Source organism: Symphodus melops (assembly GCF_947650265.1).
Source record: "Symphodus melops genome assembly, chromosome: 18".
Lineage (NCBI taxonomy): Eukaryota > Metazoa > Chordata > Actinopteri > Labriformes > Labridae > Symphodus > Symphodus melops.
Window position 1 is genome coordinate 21,054,259 of NC_136708.1, and position 15,567 is coordinate 21,069,825.

At 48.5% G+C, this 15,567-nt stretch overlaps 1 protein-coding gene across 1 annotated transcript in view; it reads left to right on the top strand.

Moving 5' to 3' along the window:
- pkhd1l1.1 (PKHD1 like 1, tandem duplicate 1) overlaps nt 1–15,567 on the top strand; it is a 37,649-nt gene that overhangs the window by 17,351 nt on the left and 4,731 nt on the right. The window contains exons 32-63 of the mRNA XM_079368634.1: nt 628–820; nt 1,209–1,351; nt 1,650–1,754; nt 2,316–2,498; nt 2,847–3,020; nt 3,168–3,373; nt 3,785–4,757; nt 4,881–5,129; nt 5,565–5,714; nt 6,080–6,254; nt 6,526–6,682; nt 6,783–6,939; nt 7,027–7,236; nt 7,848–7,977; nt 8,474–8,715; nt 9,239–9,375; nt 9,469–10,498; nt 10,800–10,991; nt 11,073–11,224; nt 11,338–11,497; nt 11,638–11,812; nt 12,034–12,122; nt 12,408–12,571; nt 12,686–12,815; nt 13,133–13,251; nt 13,366–13,495; nt 13,671–13,844; nt 13,930–14,033; nt 14,199–14,325; nt 14,536–14,657; nt 14,747–14,837; nt 14,944–15,095. Coding sequence (XP_079224760.1) covers nt 628–820; nt 1,209–1,351; nt 1,650–1,754; nt 2,316–2,498; nt 2,847–3,020; nt 3,168–3,373; nt 3,785–4,757; nt 4,881–5,129; nt 5,565–5,714; nt 6,080–6,254; nt 6,526–6,682; nt 6,783–6,939; nt 7,027–7,236; nt 7,848–7,977; nt 8,474–8,715; nt 9,239–9,375; nt 9,469–10,498; nt 10,800–10,991; nt 11,073–11,224; nt 11,338–11,497; nt 11,638–11,812; nt 12,034–12,122; nt 12,408–12,571; nt 12,686–12,815; nt 13,133–13,251; nt 13,366–13,495; nt 13,671–13,844; nt 13,930–14,033; nt 14,199–14,325; nt 14,536–14,657; nt 14,747–14,837; nt 14,944–15,095 — 6,695 coding nt within the window. The remainder of the gene's footprint in view (nt 1–627; nt 821–1,208; nt 1,352–1,649; nt 1,755–2,315; nt 2,499–2,846; nt 3,021–3,167; nt 3,374–3,784; nt 4,758–4,880; nt 5,130–5,564; nt 5,715–6,079; nt 6,255–6,525; nt 6,683–6,782; nt 6,940–7,026; nt 7,237–7,847; nt 7,978–8,473; nt 8,716–9,238; nt 9,376–9,468; nt 10,499–10,799; nt 10,992–11,072; nt 11,225–11,337; nt 11,498–11,637; nt 11,813–12,033; nt 12,123–12,407; nt 12,572–12,685; nt 12,816–13,132; nt 13,252–13,365; nt 13,496–13,670; nt 13,845–13,929; nt 14,034–14,198; nt 14,326–14,535; nt 14,658–14,746; nt 14,838–14,943; nt 15,096–15,567) is intronic.

Consider the following 15,567-nt stretch of genomic DNA (forward strand, 5'->3'; position numbering starts at 1 on the left):
TTTGACGTAGAGACAAACACAAACGCACGTAAGGGGGAATTTTCTGACAAAAAAAAAAAAACGGACTCCTTTTGCAAAAACCTGTCGAGTGAAAAGGAGGAGGACAAGGTCCAAACATATGAAACACAACATGTATTTTTCAGAGTTTGCCAGGTACAGATACTGTCACAGCGTTTTCACAAACAACAGGCCCTGTTCATTTGTGACTGTTGACAGACAGTAACATATATCAGTGTAATTAAACGTGTCAGACAGGAAGACGAGTCGATTGCTTGTCATTATTTTGGCGCTGCTGTTGACATGCGACTCCGCTGTCATCCTGAGCTGTGAGGAACGTGTGCAAACCTTCCTCTGTGTCCCGTAATGTCGACCTGCAGGTTTTTTCTGTCTTTGTCCTTCACGCCTGCTAAACCTCGACAATCTGAGCCCGAAGACACGTCATCCCACCTAATTATATCACACACAAAGAAAAGCTTCCCCAACAAAGAGAATACCTGCTCATCAGCAGGACAGTCAGTTACAGAATGACGTGTTATTAACTCATTATCTCGACACTTGAGTGACAGAAAGCTTCTCTGTGGAAACCAGTTGATTTTTTTTTTTTTGCTCTTTTTTGTTTTTGTTTAGGAGAACAAGTTCTCACCATCGCTGGTTCAAACCTGGGAGAACGAGACAACGACAGCGTGGTGTTTGTCGGCACCAAGAGGTGCACGATCGTGCAGTGGACCGCAACCAACATCCAGTGTACGCTTCCCGTGCTGCCACCCGGCGTGCACAAGGTGTACGTACAGGTCGGCAACAACGGCTACCCACAGACCAGGTGAAGCTGCAAGAAACACATTTCCTCTTTTCAACGGTCCGTCTGATACGAGACGAGATGAAAGAGTGCTGATAGTGTCACCAGCTGTGATTGAAGCGTTTTTAAAAAAATCAGGCGGCACATTTTTGGACACAGATTAGAAGTCGTGAAAGAAGCGAAGATAAGGAATTTTATCGCAGCTTCAGATGTTTGTTTGTTTTTTTTTTAACAAAAGATCCTCTGTCAATAAACATCCAGCTTAAAGATGGCAGACAACAAATCAAACTAAGATGTTCCTGTCATTATTTAATTCTGCACCTAACAAAAGTGAGATATGTTAAAGCTACAATAAAATCCAACGGTTTTCATTCGGTTCTGAGCGTCATTATTCCTTCGTTTCCTGTCACAGCAGCGGAGCGAGCACCGACGTTAAATACATCCTGGAAATCCACGACGTCTTCCCGACCTTCGGCTCTTTGTTCGGAGGAACCCGACTGACCATCTCTGGATCCGGTTTCAGCAACAACGCCCTTGACAACAAAGTCTCTGTCGGTAAGCGACGAGAGGCTCGAGCAGCTGCAAACAAGAGCGTTACCACGGCAACGACCTCTGTCAACAGTCTGTCCTAACTGAATGATTTGATGTTGTCAGGGGTTGAGGTGCTGGCAGTGATTTTTCTGTGATGTCACTACTGCGTGCAAACATGGCAGAGTCATGCGTTTATAAAAACTGGTGACTCTACCGCTGTGGCTCAGTGGCCCCCTCGTTAACTAAATGTCCGTACAGTGCCTCCGGGTTCAGTTTGTGATCTCACGTGTTTTGTGCTGTTTTTTTTTTTTGGGATGAACAGGAGAAGCTGAGTGTGAAGTGAAGGAGGCGTCGGAGAATGAGCTGCAGTGTGAGCTGAAGTCGACAGAAAAGAGCCACGCTGTCTCCAACCAGGGCTCACACCACAGTAGGTTTACCTTTCAGTCCTGCGAGCATGTGAGACATAAACCCGAGTAGATGAAATACAGTCCAGAAGAAGAAGAAGAAGAACCGAAGTTTGCTCATAAGACCGGTCACATGACCGCTTTTTGAAGTTCTCTTCTTTGTCTCAGACTGGACCAGAGTCCAGATTTTAAATCATGTCTGGTCAAGAACTTCATTTTCTTCATGTCATCACTGCGATAGGAGTAAAACGCCACTTAAAAAAAAACAAAAAAACATGCATAAGGCCTCAATCCGGTGTTATGGTCTAAATGAGAACCACTCCCCCTGCACACCTGATATTTAAGGTCTCGGTCTCTGAGAACTCTGGTCTCGATTAGTGAGGTCTGGACTACAACACCACCAGGAAGTGTCTTTTGTTGTGTTATGTCTTCACCCAAAAACTGTTTTACATAGAAATCTTCAATCTACACGAGCAAGTTGATCTGAGATCATTTCCATAGTCGTTGTTTTATTAACACTTAACCTTCAGGACCCTCCTGTGTGACTTTGTTTGCATATTCTAACATGTTTCTGTGTGGTCCAGCTCATGGACAGGGATATGCATGGGAGCCCACCTCTCTGACCGTGTGTGTTGGAGACACAGTGAAGTGGCGTTGGGAAGCTCCAGCCTTCCAGAAAGTCAGCTACCGGGTGTGCAGTGTAACGGCACCGGGGGGCACCGCGTGTGACGATGGAGCGTTCAACAGCGGAGACCAGACACCAACAGGTAGATCACCGAGTCATGAATCGATACCTCGTAAGACACAAAATCCCAACAAATCCCTCATTTCAGCCTCGGCCGCTCTCCACACATGCCAGCTTACTTCTGATTGGCCAGCTCTCTGGAAGCCTTTTCTAGGGCAGCAGAACGCTGCAGGGCTTCCAGGCGAAGAGAGTCTCTGTTAGAGGTTTCAACGGCTCACGTAGAGGCCTGAAGCCGTCTCAGGAAAATGTTCATATCAGGAATTATCGCATGATTTGCAGAACAAGTCGTTTAGCGCCCCCTGCTGACCTTTCCTGGGATCCATCTAACAACCTCATGATCTGAAACTTTGTACCCCCCTCCCTCCCCCAGGGTTTTTCAGTTACCGCTTCACCTCGCCTGGTGATTATTACTACAGCAGCGGCTACATCGATGACAACAAAGACAGGACCCTGCAGGGAGTCGTGAAAGTCAAGGCATGCGAGGGAAAGAGCGGAAAGGTGTCCGTCACCATCGGAGGCATTGAAGCCGAAGACGTTAACGGAGGTAGGTGGATCGACGTGGACAAGAAGCTCACTGTCCGCACATTGATCCTCCACTACATCGTAAATGAATAAATGAATTTATCCGTCAACGACCAGCTGAGGTCTGAAGTTTGCAAATACTCAGTGGATTCAATCGCCTCTCCTTCAGGTTCGAGCAGCGGCTCCACGGCGTCCCAGCAGTGCGTCGCCTCCGCTCAGTGCCAACAGAACAGCAACACGTCAGACATCATTTCATTCAGCTCCACCGCCTGCGCCACCCCGAAAGTGACCTCCATCTCCCCGAACCAGGGCACATACCACCAGGTCATCCACATCGAGGGCTCGGGTTTCAGCGACACTGCCTGCGCTAATGAGGTTAGTCATGTTGGAATAAATCGATAAATGATAATGTGTTAAAATGACATCGCTGTATGGAGTTCTTTATTTAGAGAATTTTCTTGTTCAGGATCCGTAAATTAATAAAAACAAACATTAGCTCTAAAGGATGGACATCAACTTTAAACCCACAGTATTTCAGCCACCAGGGGGCACTTGATCAAAACGAAAACAAAATATGACTTCGACGCTGGCGGGGAATCATGGGAGTGATTCTCTCTGCTACCCGCCTTGATTAAACACAAACTCCAAGTTGACCGTAGTGAAAATAAACCGACCTGAGGAAGAGAATATGTTCACAGAGGAGCTCATGTATCCGAGTATCATATCAGATGTTTCCAAAAAAGCGACGTTAAATCTTGTGTCGTGTCTCTATGTGGCGTCCTGCAGGTGACGGTGGGAGATCAGTCCTGCCGGGTGATTAACAGCTCTAACTCTGAGATCTACTGTCAACTGAGCAAAGACAACAGACTCCCCGCCGGAGTCCCACACGCCGTAGCCGTCAGAGTCAACAACCTCGGACACGCCATCGTCGCTGTGCCGAAAGAGCTCCATCGTCGTTTCGTGCCTCTGCCTGTGATTGATTCGGTCTGGCCTCAAACTGGCAGCTCCACCGGACACACTCGACTCGTCGTTCACGGCTCAGGCTTCTCTGAAGGACTCGTGACAGCAGCAGACCAGCTGTGCGCTGTGCTCACGCTGAACTACACCTCCGTGGTGTGTGACACCTCGCCTTCTCCGCCACGCTCCGGTGACGTCGTCTTCCACGTGGGCAGGATCCAAAGCTCCTGTCAGTCGAGCTGCTCCTTCGAGTATTCTTCCTCCATCACTCCCGAGCTCACCAGCGTTTCGCCTGTTAGCATCAACGGGCCGTCCAGCCTCACCCTCTCTGGCTCCGGGTTCGGCGCCAACATGGATGACGTGGCAGTGTTTGCTGGCAGCACAGAGCTGGAGGTCACCGGGGTCACTAACGGCAGCATTACAGCGACGCTCGACGCTCTTTCCGCAGGAGACCACGAAGTCAGCGTGATCGTGAGGAGCATCGGCCTCGCCGCAGGTTCAGCCACCCTGACCAGCAACGCCACAGCCGTCCTCAACCCCAGCGCGGGCAGCCTGGCAGGAGGAACCAACCTGGTCCTCACCGGAAACGGCTTCGCTCCGGGGAACACCAGCGTGATGATCGGTGGCGAGCCCTGCGAAATTCAGGAAGTGACGCCGGCACGTCTTCGCTGCCTGACGCCTCCTCACAGCGAGGGAGTGAAGACTGTCAGCGTCCAAGTGTTCTCCGTCAGCTATCCTCCTTTCAGCTTCAACTACTCCAAAGATGAAACTCCTTTTATCGTCTCCATCAGCCCTGCCACCGGTAACTATCCTCCTGTCACATCCTGCAGGGAACTTCATCCATAAAGAAGCAGAACAAAGAGTAAAGTTCAGGATGAGAGTTTGTCGCTCTATTTGAGATTTTTGTCTTGTTTATTCCCCGCAGGGCCGAGCGGCACCGTCATCACCCTGACAGGTTCAGGATTCCACAACGACTCTCAGCAGGTCCAGATCAACATCAACGGTGTCCCCTGCACCGTGTCGTCGGTATCTGACACAGAGGTTCAGTGCACCGCAGGAGACAGTCCAGGGGGGGCGTACAAGGTCATGCTGAATCACCAGGTCAAAGGATATGCCGTGTCGGATGTCGAGTTCAAGTACGAGCTGACGCTGAGCGGCGTGCAGCCCAACCAGGGTGAGCAGAGAGAGAGTTAGCTGCACACGCAGGTCACACAGAGGTCACTCAGAGGTAACACAGAGGTCACACACAGGTCACACACAGGTCACACGCAGGTCACACAGAGGTCACACACAGGTCACACAGAGGTCAAACAAAGGTCACACGCAGGTCACACGCAGGTCACACACAGGTCACACAGAGGTCACACACAGCCTTCCCCTGAAATCTTCCTGAGATGTTTGGCAGTCATAACGTAAAGAAAACAAGAAAAAAAGGTTAAGTTGGTCGCTCCTTGCCGTGGTGCGTTTAAGGAGGTCGGGATTTCAGAAAGACTGTCGGAAAGAGCGCACCGCTGTTTTGTGTGCTGCTCTTTACCCTCACTTATAAATATTTTGTCTCGACTCGGTTTCACTGAAGATATTTTTTTTTCCTCCCTCGTGTGTGATTCAGGCAGCTTCGCTGGCGGCGCTCTGCTGTCCGTGCAAGGCTCTGGTTTTGACCCCGACAGATCCACGGTGACGATCTGCGGCGAGGAGTGCAAAGTGAACAGAAACATGTCGACATCGACCCGTCTGCTCTGCGAGTCTCCAGACAACAGCGGTAAGATTGGATCTGGGGTTTGAGACAGGACAGTCGACCGGGGGAAATATTTATATCGTTATAAAACAATTAACAATGATCGTTAATCTCCTGATTGAACTACAAAGCACTGACACGGAGAGTTAACGAGTTTTGGAGTGAACAAAAGAGGCGGCTGATCTTTCTTGTAAGTTTTTCCGATGGAAAGAATGTCTTCCTGCTGGTTGACATTTTTAGCTCCTGTCTCACTGTGACAAAGCAAATCCTGTCGAAGTTGAACGATAATGAAGACAGACTCGTCACGGAGAAGAAGAAGACATCTTAAGGCTGTTATCTCTAAGCACTCATCTTGATGCCTCGTCTTTGTCTCTCCCGTCTCCTCTCAGGCACTGAGTCAGAGGCGAGCTGCGAGGTCGCCGTCTTCAACCAGAACGATGCCGTCAACGTGTCGAGTGGCTTCACGTACAGATCTCAGCTGACTCCGACCATCTCCGAGGTTTCTCCGCGGAGAGGAGGCACCGCTGGAGGCACGCTGCTGACGATCACAGGCTCCGGTTTCAGGTGCGGGAGAGCAAACAAAGTCCCACCCGTATCACTGCTGCAGAATCAAGAGATCAGCTTACAGAAACAGAAGCTTTCATCGGGTTTAATGCAAAGTATCATTTTTAAAAACTTGATCCAAACACGAGAGGAAAGAATCGTTTCTACGTTGTTATTTTCCATGTAACAATCTTCATCATGCACTGAGACTGCCGTTTTCAATAACATACCTACATCCACAAAACACAACTTTTTCCATCTGTCGTTATTTCCATTTTTCCCGCCTTTACAGCACCGACCAAAGCAAAGTCAAAGTGACCATCGCAGACTCTGTGTGCGACGTCCAGTCCGCCACCGACACGCAGATCACCTGTGTGACCAACGCTCAGCAGAAGTCTCAGGAAACGAAAGTCAGAGTCAGCATCGGGGATCAAGGCATCGCCAAGATGGTGAGAGAGAACGTCCTTTACGGACGCACCGTGTCACGGCACCAGCTTCATATCTGTGGAGTTTTATTGTTTCACTCGTCGTCTCTTCTTCTTCTTCCAGGATAACGCAGATTTCTTCTACGTTGACGTGTGGTCGTCCAGGTTCACGTGGGGGGGTCTGTCTCCGCCTGAGGCAGGCTCGTTTGCCGTCATCACTAAAGGACAGACCATCCTGCTGGACACCAGCACTGCGGTTCTGAAAATGCTCCTTATCCAAGGTTCACGAGTTAAATACGTTAAAGATCAGATCAAAACAGGAAGCAGGAGTTTGTTAGTTTGTGACTTTCTTCGTCTTTTGTTCGAAGGCGGGGCGTTGGTTTTTGATGAGAAGGACATTGAGCTACAGGCGGAGAACATCCTGATCACAGACGGCGGTCGGCTCGAGGTCGGCCGAGAGGAGGCGCCATTCCAGCACAAAGCTATCATCACACTCCATGGAAACCAGCGCTCCCCTGAACTCCCCATGTACGGCTCCAAGGCAATCGGCATCAGAGAGGGGGTGCTGGACCTGCACGGTACGAACGCGAACAGAGAAGAATTCAAACTCTCACGTCTGTGTTGGTTTGGTTGACACTAGAACAGCGGCCAGTTAGCGTAGCTTAGCACAAACACTGGAAACAGGTGGGAACAGCTAGCCTGAGAGGCTCCACAGTCGCGTTTAATTATTGTTAATGAGCGGCTGTCTGACAACACGATTAGATATAATCTGCAGAACAAACTTTTTTTTTCTTTTTTTTTTTTTTAAATCAAAGACGAAATGAGTTTGTGTTTTTTTGAACATTTTTATGATCACAAAAAAAAAACTTCTACAGAAAAAAATCAGCAGAACAGGCTTTGGCCACTGGGGTTGCCATACCAACCAAACGTTTCCCTCAGGAGCTTTAAATTAGGGATCAAGATGCATCTTCTTTGACAGACTGACATTGAGCCAAGAGAAATGGGAAACTGAATTAGTCCTGACCTGAATCTCCCAAAAGCCCCGGATTTGATGTCACTACGTCACATATAGGAGTTAATCCGACGGAGTTATGTGAGTCGTGTGTCCTGAGGGGAAGTCTTTATTACGGACGGCTCACCTTCCCTCACCCCTCAGGTGTGAATCTTTGTTAACAACCTGTTTCTGCAGGTAAACCAGTCGCTGATACGTGGACCCGCCTCGCTCAGACGGCAAACAAGGACTCCAAGACCCTGACCTTGATGAAGGCGGTGACGTGGAACGTGGGAGATGAAATTGTCATCGCCTCCACAGGCCACAGGTAAACAGCAGGGTCTCCGCTCTGTGAACGCCAGAAAGGAAATGAACATATTAAAAGGGGGAAGCTTTTGAATATGAAAACGTTGGAGAGACTCGTCTGGATTCCTTCAAAGATTCCCGACACTCAGACTAAAATTATTCAGCAAAAAAAAATATTTATCCAACGATCCAGCCATTTATTTTTAATAACAGACAATAATTTTAAAGTATATTTTCTGTATAATATAGTGTTATTTATATCTTAGTATTAAAAAATCGACAGAGAGGAAACAAAATCTGAATGATTAGAAAACAAAGGGAAAAAGAAAACATTTCTCCCTCACGAAATCCAAGAAGCTCGACCTCCTGTCTTCAACCGATCCCTGATCTGAGTAGTAGAGTCAAAGTAAACAAACAGATATATATATATATATATATATATATATGTATATATATATATGTGTGTGTGTGTGTGTGTGTGTCTACGAGCTGAAGGTAGAAATCCTCTGTGTTTCCAGGCACAGTCAGAAAGAGAACGAGAAGAGGACGATCGCGGCCGTGTCAGTCGATGGAAAGACTCTAACTCTGAAAGAAGCGCTCGAGTACACTCACCTCGGGGTGACCGCCGCGCTGCCTGATGGGAAGACGTTTGACGCCCGAGCTGAGGTGGGTCTCCTCACCAGGAACGTCGTGGTGCGAGGCTCCAACAACAAAGAGTGGAACACCGAGATCGAAGCCTGTCCTGATGGCTTCAACACAGGTACAGTCTGTTTGCACTACGGTCATACTTTCAGGGGGGGAGACGGCGCTCTGCAATGTTCTGAATTTGGACTGCAGTACCCCTTTTAAACACTAGGTGTCAGTATTACACATTTCTCCTTTTTTCAGATCTTCTTTCCCGTTTTCTCTCCAGCTACATTAAGTAAACAAATAACCTTCCAGATTACGTTCAGCCTTTCAAACAGGATTAAGATTTATCTTTATAAAGGACCTGACAGCCGCCATTTTGAAAATGGGGCCTTTCTTGGTGTCAAACTTTTAGTATGTTTTTAAGTACGTCTAATACTACTGTAATCCACTGAAAAACCTTCTGTTAGAATTTTTTCACGTCAGCTGACTATTATGTAATGACATCAACCAGTGTTGGTTATAATGTAGACACAAACACTAATGCCATCCTGACCTTTAGAATCATTCGTTCCTCGTTCTTCTTCTTTTTAAGATCCGAACAGTTTTCGTCTTGACTCTGTAATTAACACGGTGCTCTGCCGGCTCCGCTGCAGGTGAATTCCAGACCCAAACGTGCTTCCAGGGCAGGCATGGCGCTGAAGTAGGCAGCGATCAGTTCGGAGCCACCATCATGTTTCACTCCCCGACACCAGACCGAGATCTTGTAAAGGGCAGGATTGAATATGTCGAGGTGAACTTCTTAATGTCCGCTTAATGTCTCGCTTTTGTTATCTTTGTATTTTCACAGAAACCTTGTGATCATGTTTGTGATTTTCCTCTGCAGCTGAGCTTCATGGGCCAGGCCTTCAGGCTGGGCCGTTATCCCATCCACTGGCATCTGATGGGAGACTTGAACTACACGTCGTACGTGCGAGGTTGTGCCATCCATGAGACCTTCAACAGGGCCGTGACCATCCACAACACCCACAGGCTGCTGGTGGAGCACACTGTCATCTACAACATCATGGGCGGAGCCTTCTTCATCGAAGACGGCATCGAGACGGGGAACATCCTGCAGTACAACCTGGCTGTGTTTGTCAGACAGAGCACCAGCCTGCTGAACGACGACGTCACTCCCGCCGCCTACTGGGTCACCAATCCGAACAACATCATCCGGCACAACGCTGCCGCCGGCGGCACCCACTTCGGCTTCTGGTACCGCATGCATGAGCACCCTGACGGCCCGTCCTTCGATGGAAGCATCTGCCAGAAACGAGTTCCTCTCGGCGAGTTCTTCAACAACACGGTGCACTCCCAGGGCTGGTTCGGCCTCTGGATCTTCCAGGACTACTTCCCCATGAAGACCGGAGGCTGCAAATCCACAACCCCCGAGCCCGCCGTCTTCCACTCCCTCACCACCTGGAACTGCGAAAAAGGAGCCGAGTGGGTCAACGTGGGCGCCGTGCAGTTTGAGCGCTTTGTCATGGTCAACAACGAAAAAGCCGGCATTGAAGCCAAGCGCATCGTCCCCTGGGCTGTGAGCGGCGTGGGAAGGGAAGGAGGGGCCGGGGTGTTCGACAGCACCATCGTGGGCCACCTTCCCGAGCTCGGAGACTTCGAGACGCAAACCAAGAACCGAGGTATCATCCTGCCTTTCGACGACGGCATGGTGGTCATGAACACGACTCTCATGAACTTCGACGAGGCGTCTTTTGCAGCCTTCGGGGTGACCACGGTGGACGGGACATGCATTGACAGATGTGGAGGCTGGCCCGCCCTCTTCGGCGGCATCAAGTATGTCAATGCACCCAACAAGTGCGGCTTCAAGTGGGAGTTTGAGGTGCAGCTGGTGGACACAGACGGATCCCTCACAGGTACTGAGTCTTTATCTGACCCCGCTCTTCATGAAGGTGTAAATCTGTGAAAGCAGCTTAAAAATTATTCATCTTTAAGAAATACTACAAACCGGCCGGGACCTCTAGTTTTTAGCGGGAAGCTTCCAGAGTCATTGAAAACTCGTTTCATTCATTGTGTAGGCTGTTTGCAAGTGGTCCAATCACTGCTCAAAGCGCCGGGATCCAAAACAGGCCGCGTCACGCTAGCAACGCCACACTTTGTTTGGAAGGAAATAACCATTTTACTTTGGATTAAATTCTTGCATTTTGTCAATTTCAGGAACCGTTGGGAACAAAGTGGTGTCCAATAGCTCGTTGTTGGACCCGGCTCACTGTGCACATAGTGAGGAGTGGAGCAACGGTTACCCCGGCTACGTGTGCGACGACACCGTTAGCTTCCACCGTCTGGCACTCAACAACCCTGCCCCGTCTTCTCTGGTGGCGAAGAACGTCCTGCTCACCAACGACTACGGTATTCAAAACACTCACAGCTGACTTTCAGACGACTCCCTCCCTCTCTCCCGTCCTCGAGTCTTTAAACTCTCTGTTACAGGTACCGGTGTCGTTCCGTACAAGTTCAAGAGACTGACTCATAAGAAGGGCTGGATGGCTTTGGTGCCGTCTGGGAAAACGTACCTCATGAACTTTGAAAACGCCGACCAAATCACCAATCTGTCATATACTGCCACATACTACGGCTTCAAGGTACGAAAACCAAAAACAAGATGACAAAAAAAACGATGCATTTAACTTTCATTTCAAACCAGCTTTTTTGACGATTCACGCTGAGGATCTTTTTTTTTTTTTCTCAAACGCAGCAAGATCAGTATGTGATCATCAAACACAACCTGACTCAGAGTCCAGACGGTTTCCAGATCTTGGATCAGAGGAACGGCTCGGAGACGCCACTCAGCTACAGCGGGAGTGAGAGCGGGGACTGGTACTGGGACGAAAGCTCTAAAAGTCTCTCCTACATCTGTAAGACTCTGTTTCTGTTTTTCATCACGTGTCGGCATCAGTTGTTTTTTTTTTGATTCGGCACATTAGACATCTTGTTTGCTTCGGTCTCTTGGTGATTTATGCACGTTTCATTTATTCAACGTCGTTGTTGATTTCAGTGTCCGGGAAGACGAGCGAGCGTCGCCGTCGCCGCTCCAGCGTGGACCGCTCCATGAAAGACTTCAACGTCAACCTCAAAGTCTATCGCTGCTACTTCCCCGACTGCATCACACCAACACCTGCGCCCCCGGCCACGCTGCCGCCCTTACCCAGCCGCCGGCCCGACAACTTCGTGTAAGTTTAACGCCGACGTGTAACCCAGGACGAGGAGCACGTTCATCTCCAGCTCATTTAATCTCTTCACTTACGAAGCTCTGTGACGACTTTTTAACTGGTCATGAAACAGACTCATCATTTCTACACAGTTCAGTCTTTGTTGTTTTTTTTCCACAGCAAAGATTCAACTTCTCAAAGTTATTAACCGGCGTTTTCTTTGTGTGTTTGTTTCTCTGCAGTCGCTGGTCGAACGTCTCTTTCTGGGAGAATTCAGCTGAAAACAACTTCACCGTACCAGCAGAGGGCTCGGATGTCGTCATCCCATCAGGTAACGTCCAACTTATTTATTCTTTGTTTGTTCTGTTAGAGGAGCCGAATACAAAAAAAGAATCATCTATTAATGTAAATACTTATTTCAGCATTAACTCGTTAACCCTGATTAATGAAAGTCTGAAATCAGTGCGTCTTAAGTGCGATTGGCTGCCTGATGTTTCGTCTCCTGACAGGCTTGAATGTGTCGTAAGCAGTTTTTTACGAAGCTTCGCAAATCTTCCAAGTGAATCTGATCGACTTCAGTTTGTATTTCATCGACCATATTTTTTATCCTCTGCAGGCGTGTGGATGGTGCAGGACGCAGACACTCCTCCACTCAACAAACTGACCATCACTGGAGTTCTGGAGATCCCCGACACCCCGATGAACGCGTCCAGCAGACGGAGGCGAGCCGCTCCAGAATACAACAGTGTGGTGCTGGACGCGGTCTACATCTCCATCCAGGTGGGCGGGGCCAATTATCTGCGTCTCCTTTTTTAATGCCGCATTTCAACCTGTTACTGTTTTTTTTAAACGTTACATTAATAAATGGAATTCATTTTCTTGTCGCTGTTTCAGGGCGGCAGAATGATCGCAGGATGGGACAACGAGCCGTTCAGAGGTCAGCTGCACATCAAACTGAGAGGACGCCACAACACCCCCGACTGGCTCCTGCCTGCCGGACTAAACCAGGGATCCAAAGTCTTGGGTAAAAATCAACATTTGGTTTATTCGTCATGTTCCTGGTGTGTCATAGTTTTGACTCTGAGGAAGACACATTAGCCCTTTTGACCTTTATTAGCTTTGTGCGCTCCAGTATTTTCTCTGGCTCCCGTCGGATAGAAGGTATCCGCTGAGTTGTTTTTGTTGTTCGTCCTTCTCTGAGAGCGTCGACATCGAGCAGCTGAAGCTCAAGAGTTTCCTTCTACAGTGTTAGAGGGAATATTTAAAAGTTCCTTTCAAAACAACACATCCAACGAATATGCTCAATAACAGCATGTGTGTGTGTGTGTGTGTGAACTGCAGGTGTGTTTGGTACTCTGGAGCTCTATGGACAACCTCACAATGTGTACCACACCAAACTGGCTGCGACTGCTGACGCTGGATCCAACCAGCTGAGTCTGAGGGACGCCGTGGACTGGCAGGTGAGAAGTGAAACTGTAAAGTCAGAGTGTGACTAACACACACTCCTGCAGGGGTCAGTGTTCAGTCCTGTTCACGTCTACCTGTGTGTGTGTGTGTGTTTGTCTCGGCTCCAGGTCGGAGAGGAGATCGCCGTCTCCTCCAGCAGCTACAACGCGTGGGAGACTGAAAAACACAAGATTAGCGCCGTGTCAGCAGACGGACGGGAAGTGACCCTGGACCAGCCTTTGACCTACAAACACATCAGTGAGTCGTCAACATCGAAAAAACACTCTGCAGTCATTTGTGAAGTGTACTGTTGAATAATCACCTGCTCATGAAACTTTGAAGGATCTAAAAGCCACCTGTACTGACCTCTCTCTCTCTCTCTCTCTCTCTCTCTCTCTCTCTCTCTCTCTCTCTCTCTACCCCCCCCCCTCAGGTGAGACTCACTCCGTCTCAGGTACGGCGTATTCCTACACGCTGGCGGCTGACGTCGCTCTCCTGACCAGGAACATTAAGATCATCGGTGAGGAGTACAAGGAGATGACGCAGGAATCGTTCGGAGCCAGACTGTTGGTGGGAACCTTCACCTCAGATGGAATCAACTACAGAGGTGTTTAAAGTCAGACTGCCGTTTAAAATGTGACATTTTAAAATCATTATGAACACTTCATTGATTCGTGATTTTAATCCGAAAGGCAAAGCTCAGATCAGGAACGTGGAGTTCTACCACTCAGGTCAGGAAGGCTGGACCGACTCCACTGACCCTCGTTATTCTGTGGCCTTCCTCAACCTGGGAGAGGTACGACAACACACACACACACACACACACACACACACACACACACACACACACACACACACACACACACACACACACCCCACGTGTACAATCATGAAAACATGGAGAAGAAAACGTAAGGATGTTTTCTGGTCGGATTTCCTGATGGGGTTTTTGTGTCATCAGGTGAAAGAGGACGAATCGTACATCCAGGGTTGTTCGTTCCACGACGGATTCTCTCCGGCCATCGGAGTGTTCGGGACGGACGAGTTGAAGGTGGACGACAACGTGATCCATCACACTGTGGGAGAAGGTAAACGTTGAGGACGTGACCAGGAAGTCTCTGTTACTTCTGTTATCACTCAACAGGCTTAAATACTTCTGTCCGTGGATTGATAGTTCATAAATCCGTGCTACGCTCAGACCCAGTTTATATTATTGTTTATATAAATATTTAAAAGCAGCGCGGTGGACAAATTGGATCGTCTTTACTTTCAGTGCTTAATTGCGTGCTTGTTTGCAGGTATCAGAATTTGGGGGGATAAGATAATGGTGAGGAGGAACCTGGTGATGTTGTCGCTGTGGCCCGGCTCGTATCAGGACAGAGAGGAGGAGTTCAACTTCAACTTTGTCGCCGGCATCGAGGTCGGTGCTTTAAAAAAAAAAAAACATAGATCAAATACTTCTATGGGAAAAGTGTTTTTTTAACAGTCATCTTTGATTTTGATTTGAAGGTCAACAAGGGGACGAATGTGGTGCTGCAGTTTAACATCGTGGCGGGTTACGAGAGAGTGGCTTATCGCGTCAACGGTGAACCGTGCACAGGTAACCGATCCAATCACACTGATGTTGGTCTGACGTGTGTCACGCCACCCACGTCTTGAATGTTCGGACTCGTGTCACGTGCTTTCATTGATTTCTTCCCGTGCAGGAAGCGAGAACACGATGGAGGGCTGGATCCACAACGAGGCTCACAGCGGTATGTTCGCTGGAGTCTTCATGGACCAAGACGGTTTGCCTGGCTGCAGCCTCATCAACGACTTCTTCATCTGGAGGAGCTTCGACTACGGCATCTACTACCAGGTACTGAACCGGTCCAGTTTCCATACACTGAACTCGATTTATGACCTTTTTTTTTTACTTTAGGAAGGTGGAAGGAGGCAGGTGGGAGGGATCTGATTGATTTAATCCCAAAGGCCAACACAGTCTTTAATTGCACCTTCAGCCTCCGGGGCAAATAGCTAATACTCACCCACCTGCAAGCCAAATAAGCAATGCCCCTTTTTATGCAAACTGAAGTATAAAATAGATCAATTATAGGTAAATACACTCCCCGTGGAGAGACGAGTACATGACACCAACCTTTGTTTTCTACCAGGCTGTAAACACGTTTAACTCCTCTGTTAAAATGTGCAGTTTAACATGGGTGTTAATGGGGCTGCCTTCACTTTTGGAGCCAGCCTCAAGTGGACACTCAAGGAACTGCAGGTTATTTATTATCCTGCATTGGGTTCACTTTTCAACGTAGAGGTTGCATGTTGAATAACAGTATAAT